Raw genomic sequence first — 24,432 nt, 5'->3', positions numbered from 1 at the left:
AAAAAAAAAGTCACGAGCATTACTGTGAACTCAAGATTTTCACAGTTTTGCTACATCATCCACTACATTTGTTTGGAAGAGACTACATCAATACATACAGCAGTAAACATTCATAAATAAGATACTGCAGGGAACAGGTCCATGTCTGTCAAAGTCATGACATCAGCAAGAGTACAGGATCCTTCAGCTGTTACCCACCTGAACGAGGGCCTCAGAGCCAGGAATCCTTGTAACTCAAATTCTTCTGGAAGGGGGGTTGCTAGCAAACAGACAGGAAATAGTGTAAGGAGAGCATGACAGCACTGAGCACAGTACCACGAGCAGATACCTCAGCATGGCCACTACACAAAAGCAGCACTTGCAAAGTGTTCACATGCACTAATACTAAAGGACTACTACCTTCCTTATTTGCTCTTCAACTGCACTTTCCCCCCCCATCCATCATCAGGAAAAACATGCACGGTTCCCAGTTCTTCACAGAACAGACCAGAAGTGTCCTTACCATTATTACTGGATAGATCTTCTTCATGAGGCTGAAAGCTGTTCAGAAGAGAGATCAGCCAGGGCCATATGCTGTAAATTAGAAACCAGACAAACCATTAGTGAAAATGGCAAAACAGGGAATGACACTGAACTCTGTTACACAGTCACAGCTTCCATTAATCCTCTGATTGCCAAGAAAAGGTAAAGTTTCTCTCAAGTGTCAGGGAAAAGACCACCTTCTTGAAAAAATTAGTATTTTTTAAAAGCCAATCTAAGTTCCCAAGTGCTCTGTGACACTGGAGCAGTTACCACAAAGGCAAGAAGCTCTAGGTAAGGAAGACCATTAAGCTAGAGGTGAACTGGCAGTCCCCTGCCTTGCCCTGCAACACCAGTACAAGCCATGACTGGAAATTCCTCCCAGAGGCCCTGGAGCAAATAATTTTCAAATCACACTGATCACTGCCTAGGTGGTTAACATTTAACTGCCACCAACAGGCTGCTTGCTCCAGTTTTTTTAAAAGACCCCACCTGAAAGCCCAGTCATCCTTCTGCTTCAGTGATGGGCACCATGGAGGCAACAAAGAACTGTTTCAGGATGTTTGGAACTATTTAAGCCTAAATTTATGAGATTAGTGGCAGAAGTGAAAAATCAGAGCAACAGTCTAGAACAAAAATGCCCGAGCTGACATTTAAGGACCCTCTCTATTCAATTCAATTTAATTTCTGGGTAAATGAACCAGAAAAACTGGATTCCAGCACTGCCCAAGAAATGGCTTAGTGCATGAAATTAAAGCAAGTATTCTCCTGCCACCTCCCTCAGTAATCTGAGAAACCATTACAATAGATTAGACTAAGGGAACACTCAGCAGTTATGCTGAAGTCAGATATTATAAACTAGACCCTGCTGATTTAAAAAAAAAAAAAAGTTCTACACAAACCTGAAGCAAATTAAAACACTGAATTTGCTCATTTAACCACAAGTCTCACATTTTGCTTTATGAACTCTTTAGCACATACACTTTCTATCATTTCCATGTCCGTAATAATGAGTCACACGATCCCTCTTCCCATGACTAATCTGTGGATCGCCAGTAATTATGAATTCACACAATGAAAGGTATCAAAAGAAAGATTAACACTCACTACCGTCTTTCATCAACCACTGCCTCCTGGAAAACACTAGGCCGAAGTTTCAGCCAGTCCATGGAAACCTTCACAGCTGGAAGAGGATATGCAGCCCCAGAGTCCTCCTGGTAGTCGTTTTGTAAAGGACACTTGCACAGAACTCCAAGAAAGGACACTGGAAACAGAGTAAGGGATAAAAACAGGACAAACCAATTCCACAGTGTGGGAATGACGCGTTGAAGTTGAACATAATTTAATCGAACACATCCCCCTGTTTTTAAGACTAGTTATTTAGAACAAAACAGCCCAGTTACTTTATCTTAAACAATCCACCAACAGACCAGAAGATTTTTTTTTTTTCAATATTTTTCTACCATAAAACAGAACCGTGGTGTTTTTTTTTTCCCTTTAAGCATCATGGGCTAATCTCTTTGGTAACTTTAAAAAATAGGGTGAGACGAGCCCAGTGCAAAAATATTCACTCAGCTATTTATTAGAAATTACCAACTCAACTATCTACCTGCATTTAATCTGCTTTTCCCAAGTCAGCAGGCACACAAACACACTGGAGCCATCTCTGCAGGCAGTCACCCAGCCCAGACCCCTTAGGGCACAAGAGCTGAGAACAGTGACCACACCTGTGTGACCATGGTGTTCTCAGAATCAACTCCAGGCTGGAATCTGAAGAAATCCAGCTCTTCAGAAATTTAAGTGTTGACAAACAAGGCCAAGCTGATCATGGAGTGGATCAGATTAGCCACATAATGCTTATTTTCTTAGAGTTTAAAATGCTCAGCACTCCCACTTATCTCCCAGTCAGTAATATCACAGGCATAGAAGCAGTTGAGGTCTCAGCTGACTCAGCTTCTACTTCAGCCCTGTGGAATCAGGACCATCTCCATTGCACCCCCAGGAGTGGTACCCACTGCCAACCTGGATCCAACTTTGCACCCAAGTTAAAATGCTCTTTCAGAACCAGGAAAACAATGCAGAGTTCTGTAAAACTTCAAACACAGTAAGCCCAGGGCTCTCAAATCCAGTGTTAGTCAGCACTGCTGACATAAATGACCCTGTGCAACCATCTTCTCTCTAAACTTTCTCCCCTAATGTCTATTCTCAGCACTTACCTCACACAACCATTAAGCTGGCTACTGACAGGAAATTACTAATGGATTCCATGCAAAAAAACCAAAGGGAACTACAAAAATCAATCAGGCTGCACACTCACTGAAGAGAGCCAGGAGCTGTGTCCAGCAGAGCTGCTCATCCTGGCTGTAGCTGTGCTGCTCCGTTTCGTTGCTGAAGTCTCGCAGGTGATGCAGTTGGAACAGGTTGATAACAGTAATATGGACCAACTGCTGAGAATTGAAGGCCTTCTGGAACAACAACCTCTGCAACAAAGGCACAGGGGGGATGTATTTTTAGATGGCAAAGCACACACACACACACTTGAAAGGATAAGTAGTTGTTGCTTCACTGCTTGACTAAGGCTTCTGCCTTAAGGCAACAGGCATTCTGGGTTTTATTTTCAGGTCATCCCTACTAGCACAGCGCTGGGCTTCCCAGCAGGACTTGGGAAGGTGCCCACTGCTGAAGCTCAAGGATTTTGCCTGCACACCAGCTCAGATGCTCAACAAATCAACCTCCCCTTGGTTATGGTTCTATTTCAGAGCAAGTGCAACTTGAACGTGCAGTGATGGCACTGAATTTATCAGCCTTTCAAAGAAACAGCACAGAAAAGGGGACATTAAAAAAAAACCAAAAACCGCACCCCAGGAAAATTTAACTACTGGGTGGTTATGTATTAAAAACTAATTCCACATCTGACTTCATGGGTCATGGAATGCCTTGGTGGACTAAAATAGCATGAGCTATTTACAAATGCCTTTCTGTAACTATGCTGGAAAGTCACCTTTCTCAGGACAGGAAAAGAAACTTTAATGCTTTTTTGGGGAAAAAAACAAAAAAAAAAGGAGATATTCCTAAAACTCAACCAGCTTATCTTCAGACACAACAATCTGTACAGCAAACAACTCAGGCTGGCAGAGCTGCCAGCAGCAGCATGGTGGGCCTGACCGAACACTCCAAGTCCTGTAACTGCTCTCCTCAGAGTTAAAATCAGCCACAAAGTTCAGCTGATTTCTCACCGTGCAACTTGACATCCACATTCAACCCACTGAATCCACAAGAGTTGCTCTCTAGTAAATTAAGCTTTGTATTGCATAATATAAACAAAAAAGTAACCTAAGCACAGAGCAGGGCTCAGTGAGCTCTGTTTTAACACCCTGGCTCAGTCCAGAAAACTAAGACTGTTCCACATGCCCTTATTTATTGATCATAAGCACTGTGCAAAAAGCAGTACTCGTTCAACAGCCAACATCACACACAGAGATACACAGTTATTTAATTTTAAAACAGCCCACATTCAAAGCTAATACAATTCACAGCTAGTTCTGTGGCTTTGAAAATTTATTTTAAAGACAGTTTGGACCCACTGTAGCAGCCCAATTCAAGGTAAAAAAAAATGTAAAAAGACACTGTAAAGAACATTTGTAAGTTTTTCTATTGCCAAGGCCATCTTCTCCCTAATTTTGAAAAGCAGCCACTGCTCTGCTGAACAAATCCACACTCCCTGCTCCTTCTCCACCAATTAACAAGCTAAAGCAGAGCAGTTTCCAAAAGGCACCTGACACTACAACACCTTCTTCGAAAATGCATTACCCTGTACAAATACCTTACAAAATACTTGTTGTTTCAGTCTTTGCTGCATTGTCCAACCTAATGAGCTGGAACTCATGGAGTTTCCAGAGGAAAGGTGTTCTGGGAAATGGGGAAAAATCCCCACTCTTGGCATAAGTTCTCAGAACTACCCAGTGGTAGCTGCAATGCAAACCTTCCCTGACTGGCTGCTGGAGCTTCCTGCATTTTAGCATGGGAAAAGAGTTATTATTGGACTGTAATTTCAGAACTCAGCTGCTAAAAATATTCTCCTCGATAGACTAATTAATGTGTCGTTAGAACTAACCTTGAACTGCTCTTCCAGCTTTTCTCGAAGAGGGCTCAGCTTCTCCAGGCTCTTACTCAGGTACACATGGCCATGGAATTTAATAAATGCCTTGATGAAGTCAGACACGCTCCATCGAGTCTTCACCTCATCACGACTACGTTTAGAACAGAAACACCCAACTTCAGTCTTTGGAATCACACACAGCTGCACATAACATTATAGAATTATTTCAAAAGAAAGCAGGAAAGTCCAGGAAAAGCTACTCTGTCGTGTTGGCACAGTGTTCTTATTTCCTGCATTCACTAATCGCTGCCAGGGGCATCACAAACTGTTCTTTGTTCTACACTTGTGTGAGGATGCTCTGCCTGGACAGGGGATGGAGAACTTCTGTTTCTACTACCAAAAATGAGTAACTTCTGGCAAGGGAGGTACAGCTGGAAAAGGTCTCTTCCATCTTATCTGAGTCGAAAGAATTGATCCTTAAGTCTCACCTTTCCAGTGCTTTAGAAAGTGCTTTTTGTAGGTTAGTGGAGGCAGCTGGGAAAGGAAACTTCACAGCAATGCTTCTGCAGTAGTAGAAAATTGTGGTCAAGTGGTCTCCTTTGGAGGAAGCTAGGATAGCCAACTGATTATAAGGCTGACCTAAGGGAGAAAGAGACAAATTGTCCAACAAGTCACCACAGAGTGAAGCAGGCTCGATGTCAGAGTGAGTGTGGCCACTTGAAAAGGGAGCACCACGTCCTCACTTCTTCAAGAGACAAGGCTGAGATCCACCTGCTGACCCTTTTATTGCAGCCTGGTATCTGTACCACTTAAATGAAAAAACTTCTAAATTTGTGGTGCAGTAGCTGTTTGGTTTTCCTGGTTTGTTTGGGGGTTTTTTGGAGGGAGAAGGATTGGTCGTAGGGGTTTCTGGTTGGTTTTGTTCGTTTCTGTGATTTGAGTTTGTTTGTTTGGGGTTTTTGTCTAAATAAGAAAATACTGTTAAAACCAAGCTTTCGACACTTATTTATTGATCTCCACCTGTTAGGACAAAATCTTGCCCAGTTTTACTTCATGAGGCAAATCTAACTGTCAACAGTTTACATTTTGTTGCCTAGACAATAAAAGATTTCCACAGTTAGAACACAGAGAATTTTGCAGTTACAACACTAAAAAAACTGAATTACTGGTTTCATCAGCCTGGCTCAAAAATGATTTCACAAAAAGGAGACAGGTGACACAGATCATGCAAATAACCGTTACCTAAATGATTTACTGATGGGTCAGGCTTTGTTGCACGGTTGCTTGGTGAATTTGGCAAAGGAGATTTATATAAAAGTCCAGGTTTCCACACAGGAAAAGCTACACCCCAAATCCTTCTTTGGAATTATGAACTGAAAAGGTATCCCAGACTCACCATTAGAAGGGACAAGCTGAGCTGCATGTCTATAGTAAGACTCTGCCTGGCTGGTCTGATTCCTATAGCGAGCTAAGAAAACAGCACAAAAACACAGGTTGAGGCACAAAATCAAACTCTCCTGCACTTACTCTGCTATAACCCAGTTTACCTGAAGAACATTTTACTGTTATTTTAGAAATAAACGTCAGAGGAACATACAGTGACACCAAACAGCACCAGGATTCGACAGGTTGAATTTTGAGGTGGTTGCTTTGCCTCGGATTTAGTGTTACAGCTTAGCAGTTCATAAATACAGAGGTGTGACAGCACCACAGCCAGAGAGCTACAGATGGTTTTTCTATCCCCATTTACACAACTGCCAACTAGATCTACTTTTACATTGTTCCAATACAAGAAAAGAGAACTTTCTACCATGCAGTTCTACCCAAATCAAGAAAGAAATAAACCTGTCGTACTTTAACGTTAAAGAAGAAACCAGGTTTATGAGAGGTTGGATTTCCAACTGTTGCCCTTGTACCTAAGATGTTGATGTTCTGCAAGGGAGAAGCGTGCTAGCCCACTGCAACAAGCTTTTGTAACAGTGCTTTCAACATTTCCCTGTGCCTACCAGGTAGAACGTGACTGGAACGCTACCAGACAGATTCTAGCAGGACACTAGAAAGCCAGTGGTTAACTGTGGCCACGTGTTAACGTGTAATACACATCAGAAAAACTCTTAACAGCATTCCTTTCCAGCTCTTTCACCCTCCAGCAACCACCAAAGGCGCAATCAGCAATTGGCTACTGATTTGGAGCATTGGCCACGGTGTGTGAAGATCCCTCTCGGGAGAGCTGAATCCAGGGTAGAACTCAACACCCCATTTCTTCTTCCCTTCAACTCACCAATATCTCCAAGGTGAACAAGGCAGTGCTGGCAGATGTAGGAGCAGGAGCTGGATTGTGGCTTCACGATGGCGCTGGTGTGCGTCTGTTTATTGCTAATGATTCCCAGCTGGGAAGACTTCACGCGGCACGGCAAGTCCACGTTAAAAACTGTGCACAATTCCTGGAGTAACTGCAAAAACAGGTCTGCTTTAGGAGGAGCTGGGGACAGCCATCAGGAAAGCATAGAAACAAGTAACAGAACATCACTTGGGAGGCAGAGATTAGCTAAACAGTGTAAACAAGGGAGACTTTAAATTACATTTTCCACATGGAAATCGTTGAGCTCCACAGTAAATTAGAGAAGTTTTACTTCTCTTCACAGTTCTGGGCAGGCTAATTTACCGTGAAGAGAAGTTTTACCTCTCTTCAGGAAGAAAGAGTTGTCCATCCCAAACCAGTAAGCACCTCAATCCTCGTGATATTTAAATCACCAAGGATGGGGATGACAAATCATGTTGGGTTTCGTGGTTTTATGATTTTGTTTTGTTTGCTTTTAAGTTGGGCACTCAAGAGGAACACAGTGGGTTTTATACCTTGATGAAGTGTTCTCTGAAAATAACAGAAAAGGATGTCCCTCATCCACCAAATCAGCTTATTCTAATATAAGAAACAGCACTATCCCAACTTAAAGTTTAGAGAGGAGCTCGAACAATACCAAAATTTGTAAGGAATGAGGCAATAGGAACAGTTCACTGGCTGGGCTGTCAGTAAATATTTGTGCTAGGCCAACAGTGAGACTCTTTCAAGGAACAAGATATCAGCTATTTGATCAAATATCTCAAAAGCTGATTGAAGGAAAACCTGAACTCTGCCCTTCCAGTGCTTTTGAATTTTTATTTTTACGGATTCCAGCGAATACTCTGAAAAGAAACAGTAACAAGGGAGCGATGAAAAGTCTTTGCTCTACTGAGTTATAGGGTTAAAAATGCAGGTAAGAAGTGACAGACTTTCTCCCAGCTGGGAACATGCTCAGTCTCCAAATAAAACAGACCAGCAGGGTTCCACTTCCAGATAAAGGCACAGAGAAAGCCCAGGGCTGACAGAGATGCACACTCTGTCAACAGCTAAACACACCACGCAATGCTTTTGCTTGCTGCAGAAAGAGGTTTGTGTTCTACCTCCCTCCCTCTTTTGCTCTGTCTTTTATACAGTAGACAAAAATCCCCAAAGAGGAGGGATCTCACAGATGAAAGCTGGATAAAAGAGAGAAACTTGACATCTTCCAACATGCTGAATTAAGGGAACTCATGCTCTCTTTCAGAGATGTCATTTACGCAGGCCTCTCAGTTGGAGAGCGGGTAGCTGGGCTGAGCCAAGTCTTCAGACTAAAAATGGGATGATTAACATCACAGCAAACAGATTTAAAAAAAAAAAAAACAAACCAGTCTGTGGTGTCAAACTCAAGAAGAGCAAAATTCCCTGATCCGCTGCCAGAGGAACAAGGTTTTTGCAAGACAAGCAGTGGAGATGGTAGGAAGCCCTTAGCAAACGTGTCACAGGCTGTCAAACAAGCAGCTCTCCAAGAAACAATACTGATGGGGGAAAATGTAACCATGAGGATTCTGTAAAAACACCTGGGGTTGCCTTGCAGGTGTTTGGAATCAAACTGGGAAATGGTACAGTAAGAATACTTATCCCAAGAGCACTCAACAATAGCTCTGTTTAAGGGAAAGGAAAGTTCCTAGAGCCAAAGTCTGAAATTCTAAAGAAATGTTAACAAAAAGTTAGAATTAAGACTGAAGGCCTGTAAGCCTGGGAGTCTTGATTAAAAAAACAGCAAGACATCATACGTTGTAATATAATAATACATATCTACATATACATAATACTCTTAGAGACAACCACCCTACTTCAGTGTACAACTGTGGTGGGCACCAGCTCAGGTATTACTGAGAAAATAAAGGTGAATTTAAATATGTATGTAGTATGGACATGTTCTTAAAAAACTGCTTATTATCAGTGTTAGGAGTTACAAAGGAAGGGACACAGAAAAACATTAGGCCACCACACACATCCTGTGCACCTGCATTCATTTCTGTACTCAGTCCAAGAACAAACTGATTATCTTTGCTTATCCTTTGCTATCGAGGGAATGAAAAGGAATGAAGGCAAAGGCCCACAAAAGCATACACAGTAATGAGAAGCTGAATGGGAATTTTCAGAGAAGCGGCAGAAAAAAAAAGAAAAAAAAAAAAACAAAAAAGAACTACGAGCACCAGTGACATCACCAGCTAACATGTTTGTTGGGCTTGGGCTTTTTTTGGTCACCCACCTTTCCTCCAGTTCCTGCCACTCACCTGTGTGTAGAAGCCACTAGCTGCCTCTAGGAACAGAGAAAGGTTGGCCTGAACTTCGCTCCGATTTGGATTTGCTCTGTTTTTCGCCTGACCCTGTAGCGTTGTGATCTGATTTTTAAAGGCATGATTCCAACTGAAAACAAGAGAAAGGTTTTCCTTTTTACTTTGGAAGCGTGTTATGTAGATGACATAAGCAACAGGAAAGAGCTGTTTAATTCCATAGCATTAGAGATGAAGAACATTCAAATTCAGGGAACATTCAGATGAGATACAATGTTAAATTTGGAATAACCACCTTTCCTCACCTCTCCTATCTATATCCTGGTATTTATGTAAATAGCTAAAATATGTACGTGTATACAAACATATATAGCTAACACCATAACAGCATTAATATTTGCTTGTAATAGTTCTGGTTTAAGCAGCATAGAACTTACTCTAAAATAAGATGTGGGGTGTAGAGATGAGGGTTAAAAATCATTCAGTAACTGGAGGCATGGACAGGGCAACTCAGCCAGTCTACTTACCTCACTTCCCTCAGTGCTGGAAAAACCACATGCTTCACTTAACTAAACTTGTTACAACTCATGTCTGCATCTTAAATAACAGGGAATGGACTCAGGGCATGGAGGAAACCCAGCAGGATCTTCTCCTGATTCTTAAGGTGCCATGAGCACCCCATGAAGTTTTCCCCTGATATTCCTCCCTCTGCCCAGCAATTCCTCAGAGGGCTTAAAATGAGAGTCTTCAGCAGCTGTCAGACCTTGCTCAAAGCTCCAGGTGATTACACCAGGCAAACTTTCTCCTTTCTGGAAACTGCAGCCTTCAGCCCTTCCCTGACAGCACCACAGACTGATGATGTTCCTTAGCGCTCTCCAAAACCCACTTGTGCATGACATGGCTGCTACTAAACTGCCAGAGGTAAAATACCAACCTTCTGGAGGCTCCTCCCTGGCTCTGCAGTGCATTCCCACATAGCTGCCGTTTTAAAGGGAATAAGACAAACCCTTCCACACTCTTCTGGAAGTCTCATCAGCCCAGATTAGAGACAGACACACAAAAATGTACTGAGGTACTTACAGGTCCTGCTCCACTTTTTTATCTAAAGCATATTCCAAATCGGTCACGAGCATTTTTTGATATAAGTCCTGTAGAGCCTGTCTGGACGTCCAGACTTCTGCTGGACCCAGCTTCGAATCTGAGCAACAAAGAAAGAAAAAAACAAACCAAAGACAACAGTTTTTGTAGCCCTCAAATTTATGGAGTTACTCTGATTTTTTCACTCAGCTACCAAATGAAAGAACAGAGCTCAGTGTAAGATGCACAACACCAAACACCTGCTTTTATCAGAGATTCATCAGAACAGTGAATTACAAGAACTACAGATGGGTTGGGGGCTGAGTGATCACTGATTAACAGATCAGTCGCCTATGATACCAGAACTAGGTGTGAGCAAAGTCAGCAGCTGGCAAGTTAAAAAACCCATCAGACAGGAGTCATTAAGCTGCAGAACTCCTTGCCACTGCAGGAACTTAAAAAAATTTCCAGCACAGCCTGAAAAAAATTAGCAGAAAATAAATCCATAGAGGGATGCAAAACAGGACAGTCCCTGGCCACATGCTATTTAGGAGAACACTGTGGGCAAGTATTCCTGCGTGCCTGCCATTTCCAAGTCTCTGCTAGCCATCTGCTTTCCCTCAGGGAGTGTGAGTGCAGACACTGCTCCCTGCTATCTGCAGTTACAGAGTCCAATTTCCCCTGCCCTGACAAATCACCAGGAGCACAGGGATGGGCCTCACCCCAGGGAAACCATCCCGATGTGTTAGGTGGATCCAGGTGGGTTTAATATTGCTGTGGGGACCACACCAAGCTGCTACATTCACTACACGTGGCAAAGCACCCCTGAGCAGAGGTTCATTGAGGGAACTGCTTGTACTGCAGGGCTGATGCCTTAATGTAAACCATTTCCACCTCCCATTACTGCACAGGGCTCCCAGCACTTGGCAGTGTGTAGGGCTGCACTTTCACAGCACGTGTGGTAACGCTCAGATCAGCGTTTCCATCACCAAGGTTCCTCAAATAAATAATATGAACTCACACACTTCCCACAGAATACTTAGGATAAGCGTAAGGAACACAAAGGGAAAACAAAACCAGGAACCAAATATTAGCCTAGATCAGCTGTATAACAGAGGCAATTACCTGTCATGTCAGCCTTCAGGACTTCTGCCTGCCTGTAAGAAAGCAATAAAACAATAAATTAGAAACCGACTGATCAAAATAATCGAATTATGCTAAAGCACATTCAGGCAATGGTGGTCTGCTTACAACCCACACTGTGCTCTGGTTTACCCCATGGATTTGAGCTATTGCTGCTCAACACTGGGATTGCTTCTAGCTCATCCCATAACAGCACTGCTCACTTTTCCCTGCTTAAGCCTCTTTCCAGAAAACCACAACCTAAAAACCAGCTACATTTTGCTTTATATTTGAAGCTTTACATGGCAGCAGTGTCCTGCCACTGACCTGTACCTGGGACTTTGATATTAGTAAGTTGTCACACGTGAAATGCAGTAGCCAACAGAGTCAAAGCAAAGCAATCTCCCATCAGTGCCTGTCAGCACACTGGTAGAGCCCTCCTGCCCCTGTGCTGCCCGAGTTTTCCTTAGTGAGAAGTGATAAAGACTGTGGCTTCCTCAATTACCTCTTCCTTGAACTGCTTCCCTAAAGTCGTGCTTTGATCAGGTTTTCAAGTAAAAAAAAAAAACAAAAAACACAGAGCACAGACAGAAAAAAATGGCAACTCCAGGGGACTACGTACAACTCCTGCACTGAACATCCTCTGCAAATGCCCAGCACTGGTGGAGGCTGGCAAATAGTTTCTCAAGTGAAGGAATGTTAGGATAGAGTCCTCAATGTGTCTGAGTGACAGAACTGACACAGGGCTGCCAGGTTTGGGTGGAACACGTCCCTGTGCTTTTGCTGCACTCCAGCGGTGACCCAGACGTGCAGAGTGCAAGCTTCCCACACCAGATGGGGAATCCTCCTGGCACATGGACTGCTCACTTCACCTGCCTCAGCAAAAAAAAAAAACAAAAAACAAACTAGATGAAAGCTGCACTGTGACTAACATCAAAGTCAGGTGCCAGCTTGGGGAACCAGGAGAAAGCACCACCTAATCCCTAAAGAGGCTTCAGAAAGCAGCACAGACTGTCTCTTGCCAGCGCGATGTGGTTGTTCTGGGTTCTACCTAATGGCCACAAATTACAGGGAAGGCTTTGAGATCCACATGAGGATTAAAAAGAGATCAGAATAGGATATGCATCGTTAGGAGAAAGTCCCTTCACAAAATTTCTGTTTATTAAATATATGAAGCATCTATAGCAGCTCACCAAAGCCACTCCAGCACATCCCCCAAGAAGCAGTGGGACACTCCCAGAGATTTAATTAAGTCAACAATACGTTAACTGGTGCCAGAAGGAAACCTGTACATTCATCACCTGCTTCGCAAGTTTAATATCTTCAAGACAACTTCTCTTAGTTTATTTATTTCAGTAAGATGCTAATGCTTTTTTAACTCCTAACAGCAGGGAGCACTGGAGGAAGATATAACCTGTTATTACTGAGACAAGCAAGCAAAATTTTAGCTCCTGCCTCATGAGAAAGCCAAAAGCCCTTTTTTTTTTTTTTTTTCATAAAGTTCTGCCTCACTGTTGCCTAGAAAATTCATATGAAAAGAGCTTCAACCCATACAACCATCACTGCAACTGCCAACAGATGCTCTGTAAATGCACAGCCCTAATAATATGCTGGGCCTGAACTTCTACCAAAAAGACTTATTTTAAAAATTCCTTTTTTGGAGGAGAATACTCACAGGCTTAAGCAACAAGAGCCTTTAGCACCAATCTCTCTGCAAAAAGCCTTTTATATTTTATAAGCTTGCAACAAGCTACACCGAGGGGATTATTACTGTAATTTTTAATAAAATGCATGGAAATTATTTCAACACTTCCTCGAGGCCACAGGAATTAGTAAAGCAGGTCTAACATTAGCATGCTGTGTCTCATTTCCACCTAAAATCAACCTTTATTTAAAACAGACATATCCTAAGCCAGGCTAAGAGGGGGCAGCCTGGGTACCACGCTTGTTCTGCACCAGTAGCAGAAAGGATTTATTACCTGTTCCTGGAACAGACTGCACCAAGGAGCCTTTCCTGGTGCTCAGAGACTCCTAGTGGGCACAGACTGGCATTCATTGATAACAAGTGATGGGTTTCTGACAGCGCCCACGGGTCCTTCTATCATCAAGCATTTCCACAACCCATTTTCTTGCACTGCCTCGTACTGAATTTGCATTAAAATGACTCATTCTGGGTCCAAACCCATTGCCTGCCAGGAGATGTGGTACAGCTTGCTTACACACTTCACCATTTCATGAATATCCTCAAGTATCTCCTTGCCCAGTTGGATCAGAAGTTCAGTCTTTCCAGTCAAGTTTCCCCCAGTCTGTTGGTCCAAAGCCAAACAAGCACTAACCATAGTTCAAAAAATTGTATTACAAAAAAATCCCCATTAGATGACATACCATCTTTATATACTGTGATAGCTACTCTTTATCATTTCCTAACCAAATAGAAATCCAGTCACACTTGAAAACCAAATACAAAAGCCTTCCACTCAACTCAGTGAAAAAACAGTTTGACACCTAAAGGAATTTTCATTTTAGTCATAAACTTGGAAAGCTCCAGAACTTTAAAACACGGTAGTCAGGACTTTCTTTTGAAGTTCTGAAGGTATTAGATATATTAAAACTTAAGTACTCACAGATGGCAAAGGAAACTTTTCTTAAGAAGCTGGGAGTACATAAACTCCTGGTTTGCTGGAACTCAAACACTACTTTTAGCCTGGAATGAACCACTGGATTTAGCCAAGGAAGATGAGAAAACCACATTTCATTTTTCCATTTCCAAGTTTTCAGCATTTTTGATCAATTTAGTTTTTCCAAAGCAGGAAAAGTAAACAAGCTTTTCCCCTTCATCTGGCAAACTCTACAAGAAAGGAAACCCCACAAACATTGGGATGTTTCTCCCATACACATTTTCAAGTGTTTACCCATCACACTGAGAGGCTGAAAGGTGCATCAAAAGATCATGCAGTCCAACTGAAGTTTTTCAGCAGCAGAACAAGTTTGCTTAGTTTGATGTTAAAATCCCACAAGAGAAGATCATACTCTGGTTAACTGCTCTATTCAAGTTTTCCTCTTGTTACCACCTCACTCTGACCTCCACTTGGGTATCACTGAACAAATGCATCCATTTTACTGTCGCCCCCAAAACAGCTCCTTTCTGTTCCAATATCTATTCTTCATTTCTAATTAAGGTATTTTAATAACTAACAACAGATGTTCAGTTCTGCATACACCACGTTGCATCTCCAACAGGGAGATGTTTTGTTTCTGAAAGTCAAAGTCAAGCCTCACTTTCACCACACCTCTCTCATTTTCGCAGTGAGCACGAGCCAGCCGTGACTTACAGCAGCACTAGTTCTACAAAAAAAAAAACCTGGAAAACCCCAGCCCTCATAAAACCAGCTCTGAACACAACACTCTGCTTCCCACCGTGCCTGGAGGGGAAAAACTCCACCCGGTTTTCCCCTGGCAGCTGCACCGGTTCCCCCTGCAAATCTCAGTGACACAACTCCCCTGATGAGGAATGGAGGATTTACAGGACTAAAATGGGCAGTGAATCCAGGCAGCTGGGCTCCTGAAAGCAATCACAATCCAACCACTTGTTCTGTGACTCTACAAACCATAGGAAACAGTCAGGATAGCTTCGTTCCAAGCAGGAATTTATATCCTTGCACTCCTCTTCCCAGGAGGTGAGTGCAGAAATTGTACCACAATGAAAAGCACCTGCAGCCTTAACCTGCCTCAGCAGGAGGTGCCTTATCCCAAAGCTCATCAAGGGCACTGCCAGAATGTATTCCCTTTCAGAAGAAGGAAAATCAGGGTTAGGAAATGTAGGAAACTTTTCATTTTGGGTAGGGAAGGTAAATTTTCTATGCTAGCGTACTGAAAGTCAAACACACTTGATATTCTATTTGAGTGATTCCAAGATTTGACAAGGCTCACACCCAGCAACCACTACAGTAGATTTTCCTCAGAACAGTTAACTTCAAGAAAAACTTACAGCAGCTCAGTGGGCTTTTTGTTTCTTTGTCTGTATTTAAGTGCCCCCGTGCTGATTCAGGGCAGGGCAAGGCAGTGGGAAACACAAACAGCAGGGATACTGATTATTCTACACACATTTTTTAACACCACTCTAGCACATTTAGGGGAAATTGGTTGCTCAGAAGCCCCCAAACACTGTTACCCAAGACACATTCACATCTGGAGAGTCCAGCACTGAGGAAAACTTGCTATCTGATACAAGTGGCTGACAGTTTTATGGGAAATAAGCATTTTTCCTTCAATTCCTAAGAGTTCCCACTGCCACTTGCTAAAATAGAAAGCTTTATTTACAGTTTTTAGAGACTCACTGGGCACTAATCCTTTACAGCTGGTACACTTTGCTAAAGATCGGGCTCTGAAAGACAAAGAACTCTGACTTCTCTGGACTGTGTTGTTGACAGCAACTGTGTATCTAACTGGGACCCCTCAAAGCGAAATATCCTATAGCAATCTTAGGATTGTGTACAAACCTAGAGAGTTATGCCTGAAAACCACCAGCAGGGAACTTGTAAATAAACTTCATCTCTGATATTTCCTTCCCCTGCTAATTCAACATCACCTGAATACAACAGACTCCAGACAGCAGCTCCCGTTAACAGCCTGACACATCTTTTCCTGAATGGATAACTGGGTGAAATCAGGATTTTGCAATCCAATATGGATTTTACTGACTTAGTTGTGTACAGACCCTACCCACTCACTTGTTCAATGGATATGAACCGTTTAAAAGCTTTTTTAACAGCTTTACCTTTATGGAACAAGTTCTTAATGTTCCCAACTTGCAGGAGTTGCCACCTAATTTAAATGATCGCAGTTTTCCTGAAGTGCTGGGATCACCTGCTTTGGGAGCAGGCAGGTTTTGGGCAGCTCTCACTGAGGCAGCAAGAGATCTTCACAGAGTTAAACGCTCCATGTGCCTTTTACACGGAAAGGAAACTCCTCCTCACACATAGGGCAATGAAAAACACCTCCAACAGGACCACTTTACTGTCAATTTTACATGCTAACTAACTAGTTTAAAGCTTATTACTCCTGTTCCAGGCAGCTGGAGTCAGGGTACAGCTGATTTCTTTGACCTGCAGCTTAATCAGATTATAGGCGAAGATCAAAGCCACGGAAACAATTATTTTACAATCACTAAAAAAAAAAAAAAAAAAAGCAACACTTCTGCAAGCAGATGCTAAAGCAAGGCAATCACCACCTGAACACAACCCCCCTCCACAGGGAATCCCGCTCCATTCCTTTTGTGTTTTCACCTCAGCTGAGAAGGATGTTGAGAAATGAGGACACAGAATAGGATTTTTCTTAATCCCATCTTCCCCCCTTCTCCTAGTCCAGGCTCTGTTAGAAACAAGTCATAATAATCATCCTCAAAATGCGATCACCAAGAACGACTCTGCCCAAGTTTGATCAGAACTGACAATCCTCCTCCCTGGATAAGGGTAAAAGTACCCTCCCAATCAGCTTCATTCAAACTCATTTTCCTCCTCCAGTCTCAGGGAAGTCGGTTCCTTTGGCTCAAGATTTTAAGATGACGTGCCCAACAGGTAAAAGCTCCCCTCAGGGAAGTTTATATGTGCTGCACCTCCAGTTTAATCTGCACAAAGGGAAATACAAGTCTCCTCCCCTGCTCAGGCTTTAGCATTCCGCTGCCTCCACCTAAGTCTCTGCTCTCCCTCTCCTCAGCTGTATTTTCCATAGTGGTTTGTAAAGAGATTTTTAAAATACTGATTATGCTGTCCTTTCACCCTCCATCTTGACCACTGGTTATCTGGAATTTTAGTAGAGCCAACAGGGAGAAAAATAACCTCTGAATGGGTGTCACCTAAGAAAGGAAAGCACAAAAACTCAGTCACCTTTACTTTGGTCACCTTCCAGGAGCTGACAGTGGAGCTCCACAGGTATCCCTGACAGTGTTTTCAGTATACAAAAATCCAAATTTAATAACAGTAATGACAATTTAATAACCATAAAAAGGACACTCAATAAATAAAAAATGGATGCTTAATATGTGTGGTGCTTCAAGAGAGGGATATCTTTTCCTATGTTAAGGAACACTTTCAAACAAAAGTTTCTAATAGCAAACAGTCAACAAACAATATTTTTATGGAATACTCTGTTTACCACCATCCACAAAGTAATACATTTACTGCACTGGCTGACAGCATGTCAGCTTTGCAGCTGACCTGAGAATAAGTGAAAGGCAAGACATTTCAAACTGAATACATAATCCATGTGTGCATCTCCTTGATCTTTACACAACCCACTGGACAAGCTCATTTTTCAAAACTAAAGCAATCTTCAAGGTCCACAAAAAAGGGCACAAAAACTTCACGACTGCCTTCCAATCCACTCAGCCATAAACAGCTCTCTTCCTTAAAAAAAAAAAAAAAGAGAGACCAAAATCCACAAAGCTCTGCTCCCTCACTACCCACAATATGGAACTTTTGAGAATCATTCAGAAGGGTTATCAGTTCTTGTGACTCTGGTGCCAAGAGGGATGTAAGAGGTTTGCATCCCAAACTACCTTACCTCCCATGGTAATTCCCACAAGGTTTTGAGATTGAGCAAGGAGAAGCAACAGAATTACTTTCTGGAAGAAAAAAACAAAAAACAAAAAACAAACAAACAAACCACAAAACAAAACAAAAAACACAAACAAACAAACAAATTAGACCCAACAAATTAGATCCAGCTCAAGGGAAGCCAATGACAGTCAATTTAGTGCCACATTTGCAATGCAGATAAAACTGATTAAAAAATGCTGCAGCCCTCCTGGTTTCAGCCCTACAAGCTTCCTGCTGCCTCCAGTCTCCACTAATAGCTCAGGATATAAACTCCGGATATCTGAGTGATTTTTGGTGGGTTTTATAGACCCCCCTGCCTCTCATTTTAAAAACTCCCAGTCATGTCAACATCACACAAAACATACACCTATGCACAAACATGACAAACCAAAAAGTTTGAAACAGTTTTTCATAATTAAGGGATTTTGCAGGATTTGAAAGGACATTGGGTGGTTCGGACAAGCCTTGACAAGTAACACTCAGGTTACATCCAAGTATCCTCCTAAGCTGCACCTTAGAAATTATTTTCAATCCTGCATCTTGAAACTAAATGCAAACCACACTGTGAAAAGCACAAGAGCAGCAGAAGGCTGAACACCAGTCAAGGAGAATGATATCCTCCATTTATGATAATTAAATGGGTACTCAGTATATCACTGGCAATCATTTACAGGAGTCTCATTAGCTGCTCCCCATTCTCTACCAGAAACACACAAGCAATGCTGCTCTGAAAGAAATACTTTTTAACCAGAGAATATCTGAATAATCATTTTCCCCAATTAAATATGGAAATGAAAAAGAGGTGGAATCCTCTACCATCACACGTTTAATGCAGTTCTATCACATACAGTAACTTACAACAAACTAGAAAGGCGTGATCATAAAATACCACCTCAAACAATACAACTAGCAATATTTACTGTGTATTTTAACAAAATGTGGCACAAAGATACCTGACTGAGCTCCTACATGGAGCTAAGGGAAAAGAGGGATTCTTACTGAACCTTAGGTTTAATTTCTGGTGGAGCAGCACACAACTCTCCCACAGTCCTGTGCTGTTGGTTCTCCTCAGTTCAGCAATGGCTCATCCACATGGGCTGTGAGCTACAGTACCCAAATCCACCACCAGAACACATGTGTATTCCTGGAATATGGAAAGTTCCTCTGGTCTGTGTTCAGCTGAAGGAGAAACACATGAGCAATCCAAGCAGCTCAGATCTTGGGAGGAGGGAAGCAAATGGACACACTACTACAAGAACGGTTCCTCTCCAGGAAAGGTGCAGCCTGAGGCTTTGGAGCTCTGTCACACACAGACAGGTGTGGAGGAAAAGCAGCCTGGCTGAAGAGGTGCAGCTCCCTGGGCCACGTCCAGCTGACCTGCGCAGCTCTGCTCCAGCAGGTCCCAACTGGCTCTGATGGAGCCACCACTGCCCTGCCGAGCGCTCCCAGGTGCTCCCAGTTAACCAGTAACCTCCCTTCCTGTTTCAGGAACCAATGGATTGGTTGGGAGCGAGCATCTGAGCAAATTTGTAACTGCCAAGGTTAAACCCTGCTTGTGAGGACTAAGTGTTTGATGAAAGTCATCTGATTTCAAATTTGAACCTCAGGACCTTAAGGCACAGTCCTTTCTAGTTGTGTGTCTAGAAAAGGTCACAGGATGCTCAGCCAGCTACACATCAGTACCTCATTTATGATCCCCTAGAGAGAAATCTGGGGGTTGGCAGATCTTTACTGATGTTTTCCAGAGTGCGCTCTCTCTTTCAATGGTCAGACCAAACCTGCTCATTTAGACTCATTTTACTCTCTGCAAGGGCTGGCAAAAAGGCTCCAGTGCAATGGACTAACACATCCCACCTAGATATCAAATCTTAAGGCTGGAAAGGACTTCAAAAGGTTTCACAGCCCATTCCCTTACCCTGATGTTATCTCTGACAAACATTTCGTTGCTTGAAGTCCTACAGAGCCACCTCCACACCCCAAAGCAGCCTGTCCTGGCCACTCTGCCAAACCATTTCCAGATCCTGCCTTCAAGAATCCTGGTGCACCTTGGATTCCGGCTCCTTCCTCCCACCAATTTCCTCAGCAACATCAGCAGCCTTGCTCAACCCACTGCTACCTCTGGAAGGCAGGAAAGGGACATTCTCTGAATCTTGGATGCACATTAAGCAAGAAGGGACAACACCAGCTAAAGATTCACCACCTTGACTACCACTTCACTCGCTGCATGAGCCAACTCAGCCCTGGAATTTCACTTGGCAGCCACTAAAGGCTGGATCTCATTGTCTAATGTTTTGCACAGTATACCAGCACTTCCAAAAGAAGTTTGAAAAGAGAGTCATTCTGGCCCAGTACTTCAGCAGGGTTTGCCCCAAACCCTGTGTTTTCAACCATTTACCTCCAAAGGAAATAAATCTCAAAGTTAAACAGTCAGGGTATGTTTAAACTGGGTGGAAAATCTGTGACATGTCCTTAAATTAAGGCCTTCCGTATTAATTCAAATGAATGTTGACAATGCTTATTAGGCAGTTTATCACTTCTTTTCTAGTTGGAGATGTCACATTTATGCTGAACTTTATGCCATCGATGGTGTAAGACAAACCAAAACACCTTCTAGATTTTTACTGCAAGTTTACGCCCCATCTTTTAATAATTTAATTTATAACCATTAACTAAGATAGAAATCTCACCTTTTTCTTCAAACTGAAATAATATTTTTTCTATTTTACTAGTAACTGAAGCCACATGTTGGAGTTTTAAGAGCTGCTACAGTTTTTGTGGTTTTATACACTCTTGGGGTTTTTCTTTAACATCAGAAAATGTGGTTTAAACCCTTTGGACACTCTTTTTACTGCCATTCACAAAAACCAGACCAACCAGTAGATTTTTTCCAGGGAATATCTGGCTGCATCAAGTCTCTATGCTCATCAACAAGTATTTACACTACTCCAAGACAGACAGCTTCAAGAGCCAAAAGTCTTGTCCCATCCTTCTTTCTCCCTTTCTCCATAGGTACAGATGATTAGCATTTCTATTTTCAGATATTATCAGGTTAGTTTGGAAAAACTACCCTGAAATCCCCTTTTAATAGCTCAAGTGTACCTCAAATTAGGAGCAGGAATGCACTTAATTCTTGCACTTAATATCAAAAGTTTTTTCAGAAAAATGTCATTTCTTTTCCCTTAGAGTGGAAGAGAATATTAACTCTAGCAGGACTCCTAAGTACCTCAAGGGTATCTCTGATTTGAGTCCCCTCAGTGCAATTCAGTCTGTCACCCACTGCTCTGTAAAAATCCCAAGAGACTCCTCAGCCTTCTGGTTCCTTATGATAATCCCTTGAGTGCAGCAGCCAGTGTGAATAATCCAAGAAAAGTCCTCCTCAAATATAGAAAGAGAAAAAGCAGGCCTCATGTTACTCAAAAAACCTTATTCCACCCCAACTTACAGCATTACACTGATCAGACAAGCACCTGCTGATTTAATTCAGAGGAACTGAAATACTCAGCATCAGAACACTGATTGAGCCATCTCCCCTTCATTTGGTCACCTGGGAAGTCCCCAAGCTTACAAATAGCAGTTCTTCCTAAACTCAACTGGGAGGAGCAGCAGTGGCCAGACAAGTCTAGAAACGGGGCCTAAAGGCAGGACTGGGAGCTGGTGATGACACCAGAACAACTGTTCTGCTTCGTGCAACATCTTGTTAAATGTGACAACGCCAGTGCTCCAGAGGCACAGAGAAAAAAAAGCCACCAGTCCTCCACCCTGTGTGAAATGGGGAGCAACTCTGGCCCACGACAACAACACTGGTCACTCTGGTCACTCCACAACAAACATTAAGTTTGTTGTCCTCTATTCTGCTCACTGCAGTGAGGTGGAGTGGAGATGCCACAGCCCTCCCTCGGCACAGGAAAACAAAGCCCTGTTCTATCAAACACCACTGAAATCTGTGACCTCCTCATAACACATTCAGGACCAGTGCATGCAATTCTGCTCATGATTTTAAGGAAAAAAAAATCTGTGGGTTTATTCCCCAGCAGCTGTGCAGTTTCCCAGTGAGATGAGGTGAAGCCTCAAAGGAAGGAAAGCACTAACTAATGTCCTCCCACATATACTCCTTACAAATTATAGCTGCATTCCTCATCTGCTCTTCCACCACTTTTATGCTTGACATAAAAGTTTGTGCTGCAATTCAGCGCCCAGATTTTACTCAGAGGCAAAAATTACCTCAATGGAACAGGCTAGGTTTACTTGTTAGGACTTCTTAGGACAAAAGAAATAGATTTTACAAGGAGGCTGAATATCACAGCATACCTTATAGTGGGAAATAAAACAGCTAATTCACCAAGCAAATGTGTCTTCTTACTATGCACTGAAATGAAGAATCCTTTTAGCAAAAAAACCTCCCAACCCTTCTGTTCAGGGATGGGGGAAGCCTTCTCAAAATGCTTCCGTGCAGCTTCAGTCCCCTACCAAAACTTCAGATAAAAATCACCTGGTTTTACTGCCACAACAGAACTTTCTCCTTTCCAGTAAGGATCAAACTACACGGGAATATGCAGGTTAGAACAAGAATTAATTGCTACAGGAATCATCCCTGCCATCAAAAATAAATAAATAAATAAATAAATACAGCTGTAACTTTACTTACACTAACCTGCACTTCTAGGTCACTGGAACACTGTTGTGCAAGTAAGCTCATAGCAGAGCACAGAGTAACAGCATCCACAATAAACTGTGTTCTGCAGCAAAGGAAAAAAGGGGAGACTCTCAGTGCAGACTGAAGGGAGGGGTATGGTTTGTGACAGCGATACTAGCTACGTTATTTTTTTTTAAGTATATATAATTCTATATATAGCTACAGCCACATTCTAGGTAAAGGGGCATTATTTATTAGTGTTATGGGTCAGTGAGCACCTCCATGATAAGGAGCACTATCACTCCAAGCAGCAGTCCCACCCTGCCCTTACACAGCTTCATTTCTGTTGCACACACACAGCCTCACCCTTTCTGTCAGCACACCTGTGGTAAGGTGATGAATGGGATCAGGAAACCAGCTCAGACTGAGCTCCCTGGGTACAAAACAAAACAAAACAAAACAAAAGCAGTTCTAACCTGCTGTGGTTCCCCAATCCAGCTCCCTTTAGACCTGGCCATAAACCTATAGCATCAAATCAGGGCTGAGGGAGAGGGAAAAACTTGTGTCAGGAGCTGCTAAACTGCACAGGCACTCGAGTCCTGGCTGTTAACTCTGTAGAGAGGAGCACACTCAAACCCCACACCACTGCTAAGAGAAGCTCTGCAAGTGCTGATTTACCCCAGCTGGGCTCTGCCTGCTCCTCTCCACAGGCACACTCATTTGGACCACCCAAATGTGATCACCTCAACCAGTTGACCACCATAAAGTTATAATGGCAGCAACCAACTTTGAAACATCTCCGTGTAGAAGTCTGCTAGAATTTGTTAAGGACACTTGAGAAAGAAGAAAAAAAAAGTGGTAAGCAGCACATTTGTACAAGCCTTGTTTCCTTAGGGATCTAGGGTTGAAAAAGAGAAAGTATCAGAGCTCTGACAGCACACCCAGACTTTAGAGCAAATTGTCCCTGCGTGGCAACAGGATGCTTAATAATTCAAATCCCCCTGACAGGAAGAAGGGAGCAAGTAATAGCTGCCCAGAGACCTGTGGAGTATGGTGTGTGTCTTGGGGCTCCCAGCAAGATGTGTTTCCTTCAGCAGAAAGCTCAGAGGGGAATTGCTTAACACTTTTTTATTTTAATTCTTTTTACTTCAAAGGTCCCCACAAAAAGCTTGTTGATCAGTAGTAAGTAGTAGCCATCATCAATCTTATTTGCCTTTTTAAATTTGCCCACTACTCCTCCCCGTTTCAAATTCAAGAGTAAAGGCTGTGTGAAAGTAGCATTAATCATTTCAGAGCATAAAAAAAGCTGGAGGGAATACTTTCCAAGACTGACTGGTCTTGTTCAGATATCAGGACAAATCAAGAAAGCTGTGGATCAACTGGAGCAAGGCCAGCAGAGGCCTCCAGGGCAGTCAGGGCTGGAGCACTTGGATTTGGGACTGGAGGAGAGGCTGTGGGAGCCAGGCTTGGCCAGCCTGGGGCAGGGAAGGCTCCAGGGCACCCACAGCTGCCACATGCCCACAGGGAGGGGATGGAGATGGAGAAGATGGATCCAGGCTCTCCATGTGGCAGGAGAACAAGAGACAGTGGGCATAATTACAGGCATTAAAATAGGAGAAGTTCAGACTGGATGTACAGAAGATCTCTTCCGCCACGAGGACAGCCAAAGAGGAGCACAGGCTGTCCCAAAAGGCTGAGCTGCCTCCACCCCTGGAGGCTCTCAAGACCCGAGTGGGCCAAGCCCTGGGCATCTGGTCTGATCCCAG

General features: G+C 42.9%; 1 protein-coding gene across 5 annotated transcripts in view; it reads right to left on the bottom strand.

The window, feature by feature from the left end:
* SMG7 (SMG7, nonsense mediated mRNA decay factor) overlaps nucleotides 1-24,432 on the bottom strand; it is a 44,052-nt gene that overhangs the window by 15,906 nt on the left and 3,714 nt on the right. For 3 of the 5 annotated variants that reach the window (XM_027900505.1, XM_027900509.1, XM_027900508.1), the window contains exons 2-12: nucleotides 11,441-11,472; nucleotides 10,319-10,436; nucleotides 9,239-9,371; nucleotides 6,900-7,071; nucleotides 6,015-6,086; nucleotides 5,107-5,257; nucleotides 4,634-4,769; nucleotides 2,837-2,999; nucleotides 1,627-1,783; nucleotides 503-573; nucleotides 199-259 (exon numbers count right to left, since the gene is read on the bottom strand). In XM_027900505.1, coding sequence (XP_027756306.1) covers nucleotides 199-259; nucleotides 503-573; nucleotides 1,627-1,783; nucleotides 2,837-2,999; nucleotides 4,634-4,769; nucleotides 5,107-5,257; nucleotides 6,015-6,086; nucleotides 6,900-7,071; nucleotides 9,239-9,371; nucleotides 10,319-10,436; nucleotides 11,441-11,472 — 1,266 coding nt within the window. Of the gene's footprint in view, nucleotides 1-198; nucleotides 260-502; nucleotides 574-1,626; nucleotides 1,784-2,836; nucleotides 3,000-4,633; nucleotides 4,770-5,106; nucleotides 5,258-6,014; nucleotides 6,087-6,899; nucleotides 7,072-9,238; nucleotides 9,372-10,318; nucleotides 10,437-11,440; nucleotides 11,473-22,684; nucleotides 22,770-24,432 lie in introns of all 5 variants that reach the window. The other 2 variants (XM_027900507.1, XM_027900506.1) reach the window with 2 other exon arrangements.

The sequence above is a fragment of the Empidonax traillii genome, unplaced genomic scaffold (genome assembly GCF_003031625.1).
Source record: "Empidonax traillii isolate 1590-97213 ecotype Southwest subspecies unplaced genomic scaffold, ASM303162v1 scaffold734:size1267433, whole genome shotgun sequence".
Lineage (NCBI taxonomy): Eukaryota > Metazoa > Chordata > Aves > Passeriformes > Tyrannidae > Empidonax > Empidonax traillii.
Note: the sequence above shows the minus strand (reverse complement) of the source record. Positions and strands in the feature narration are given on the sequence as shown.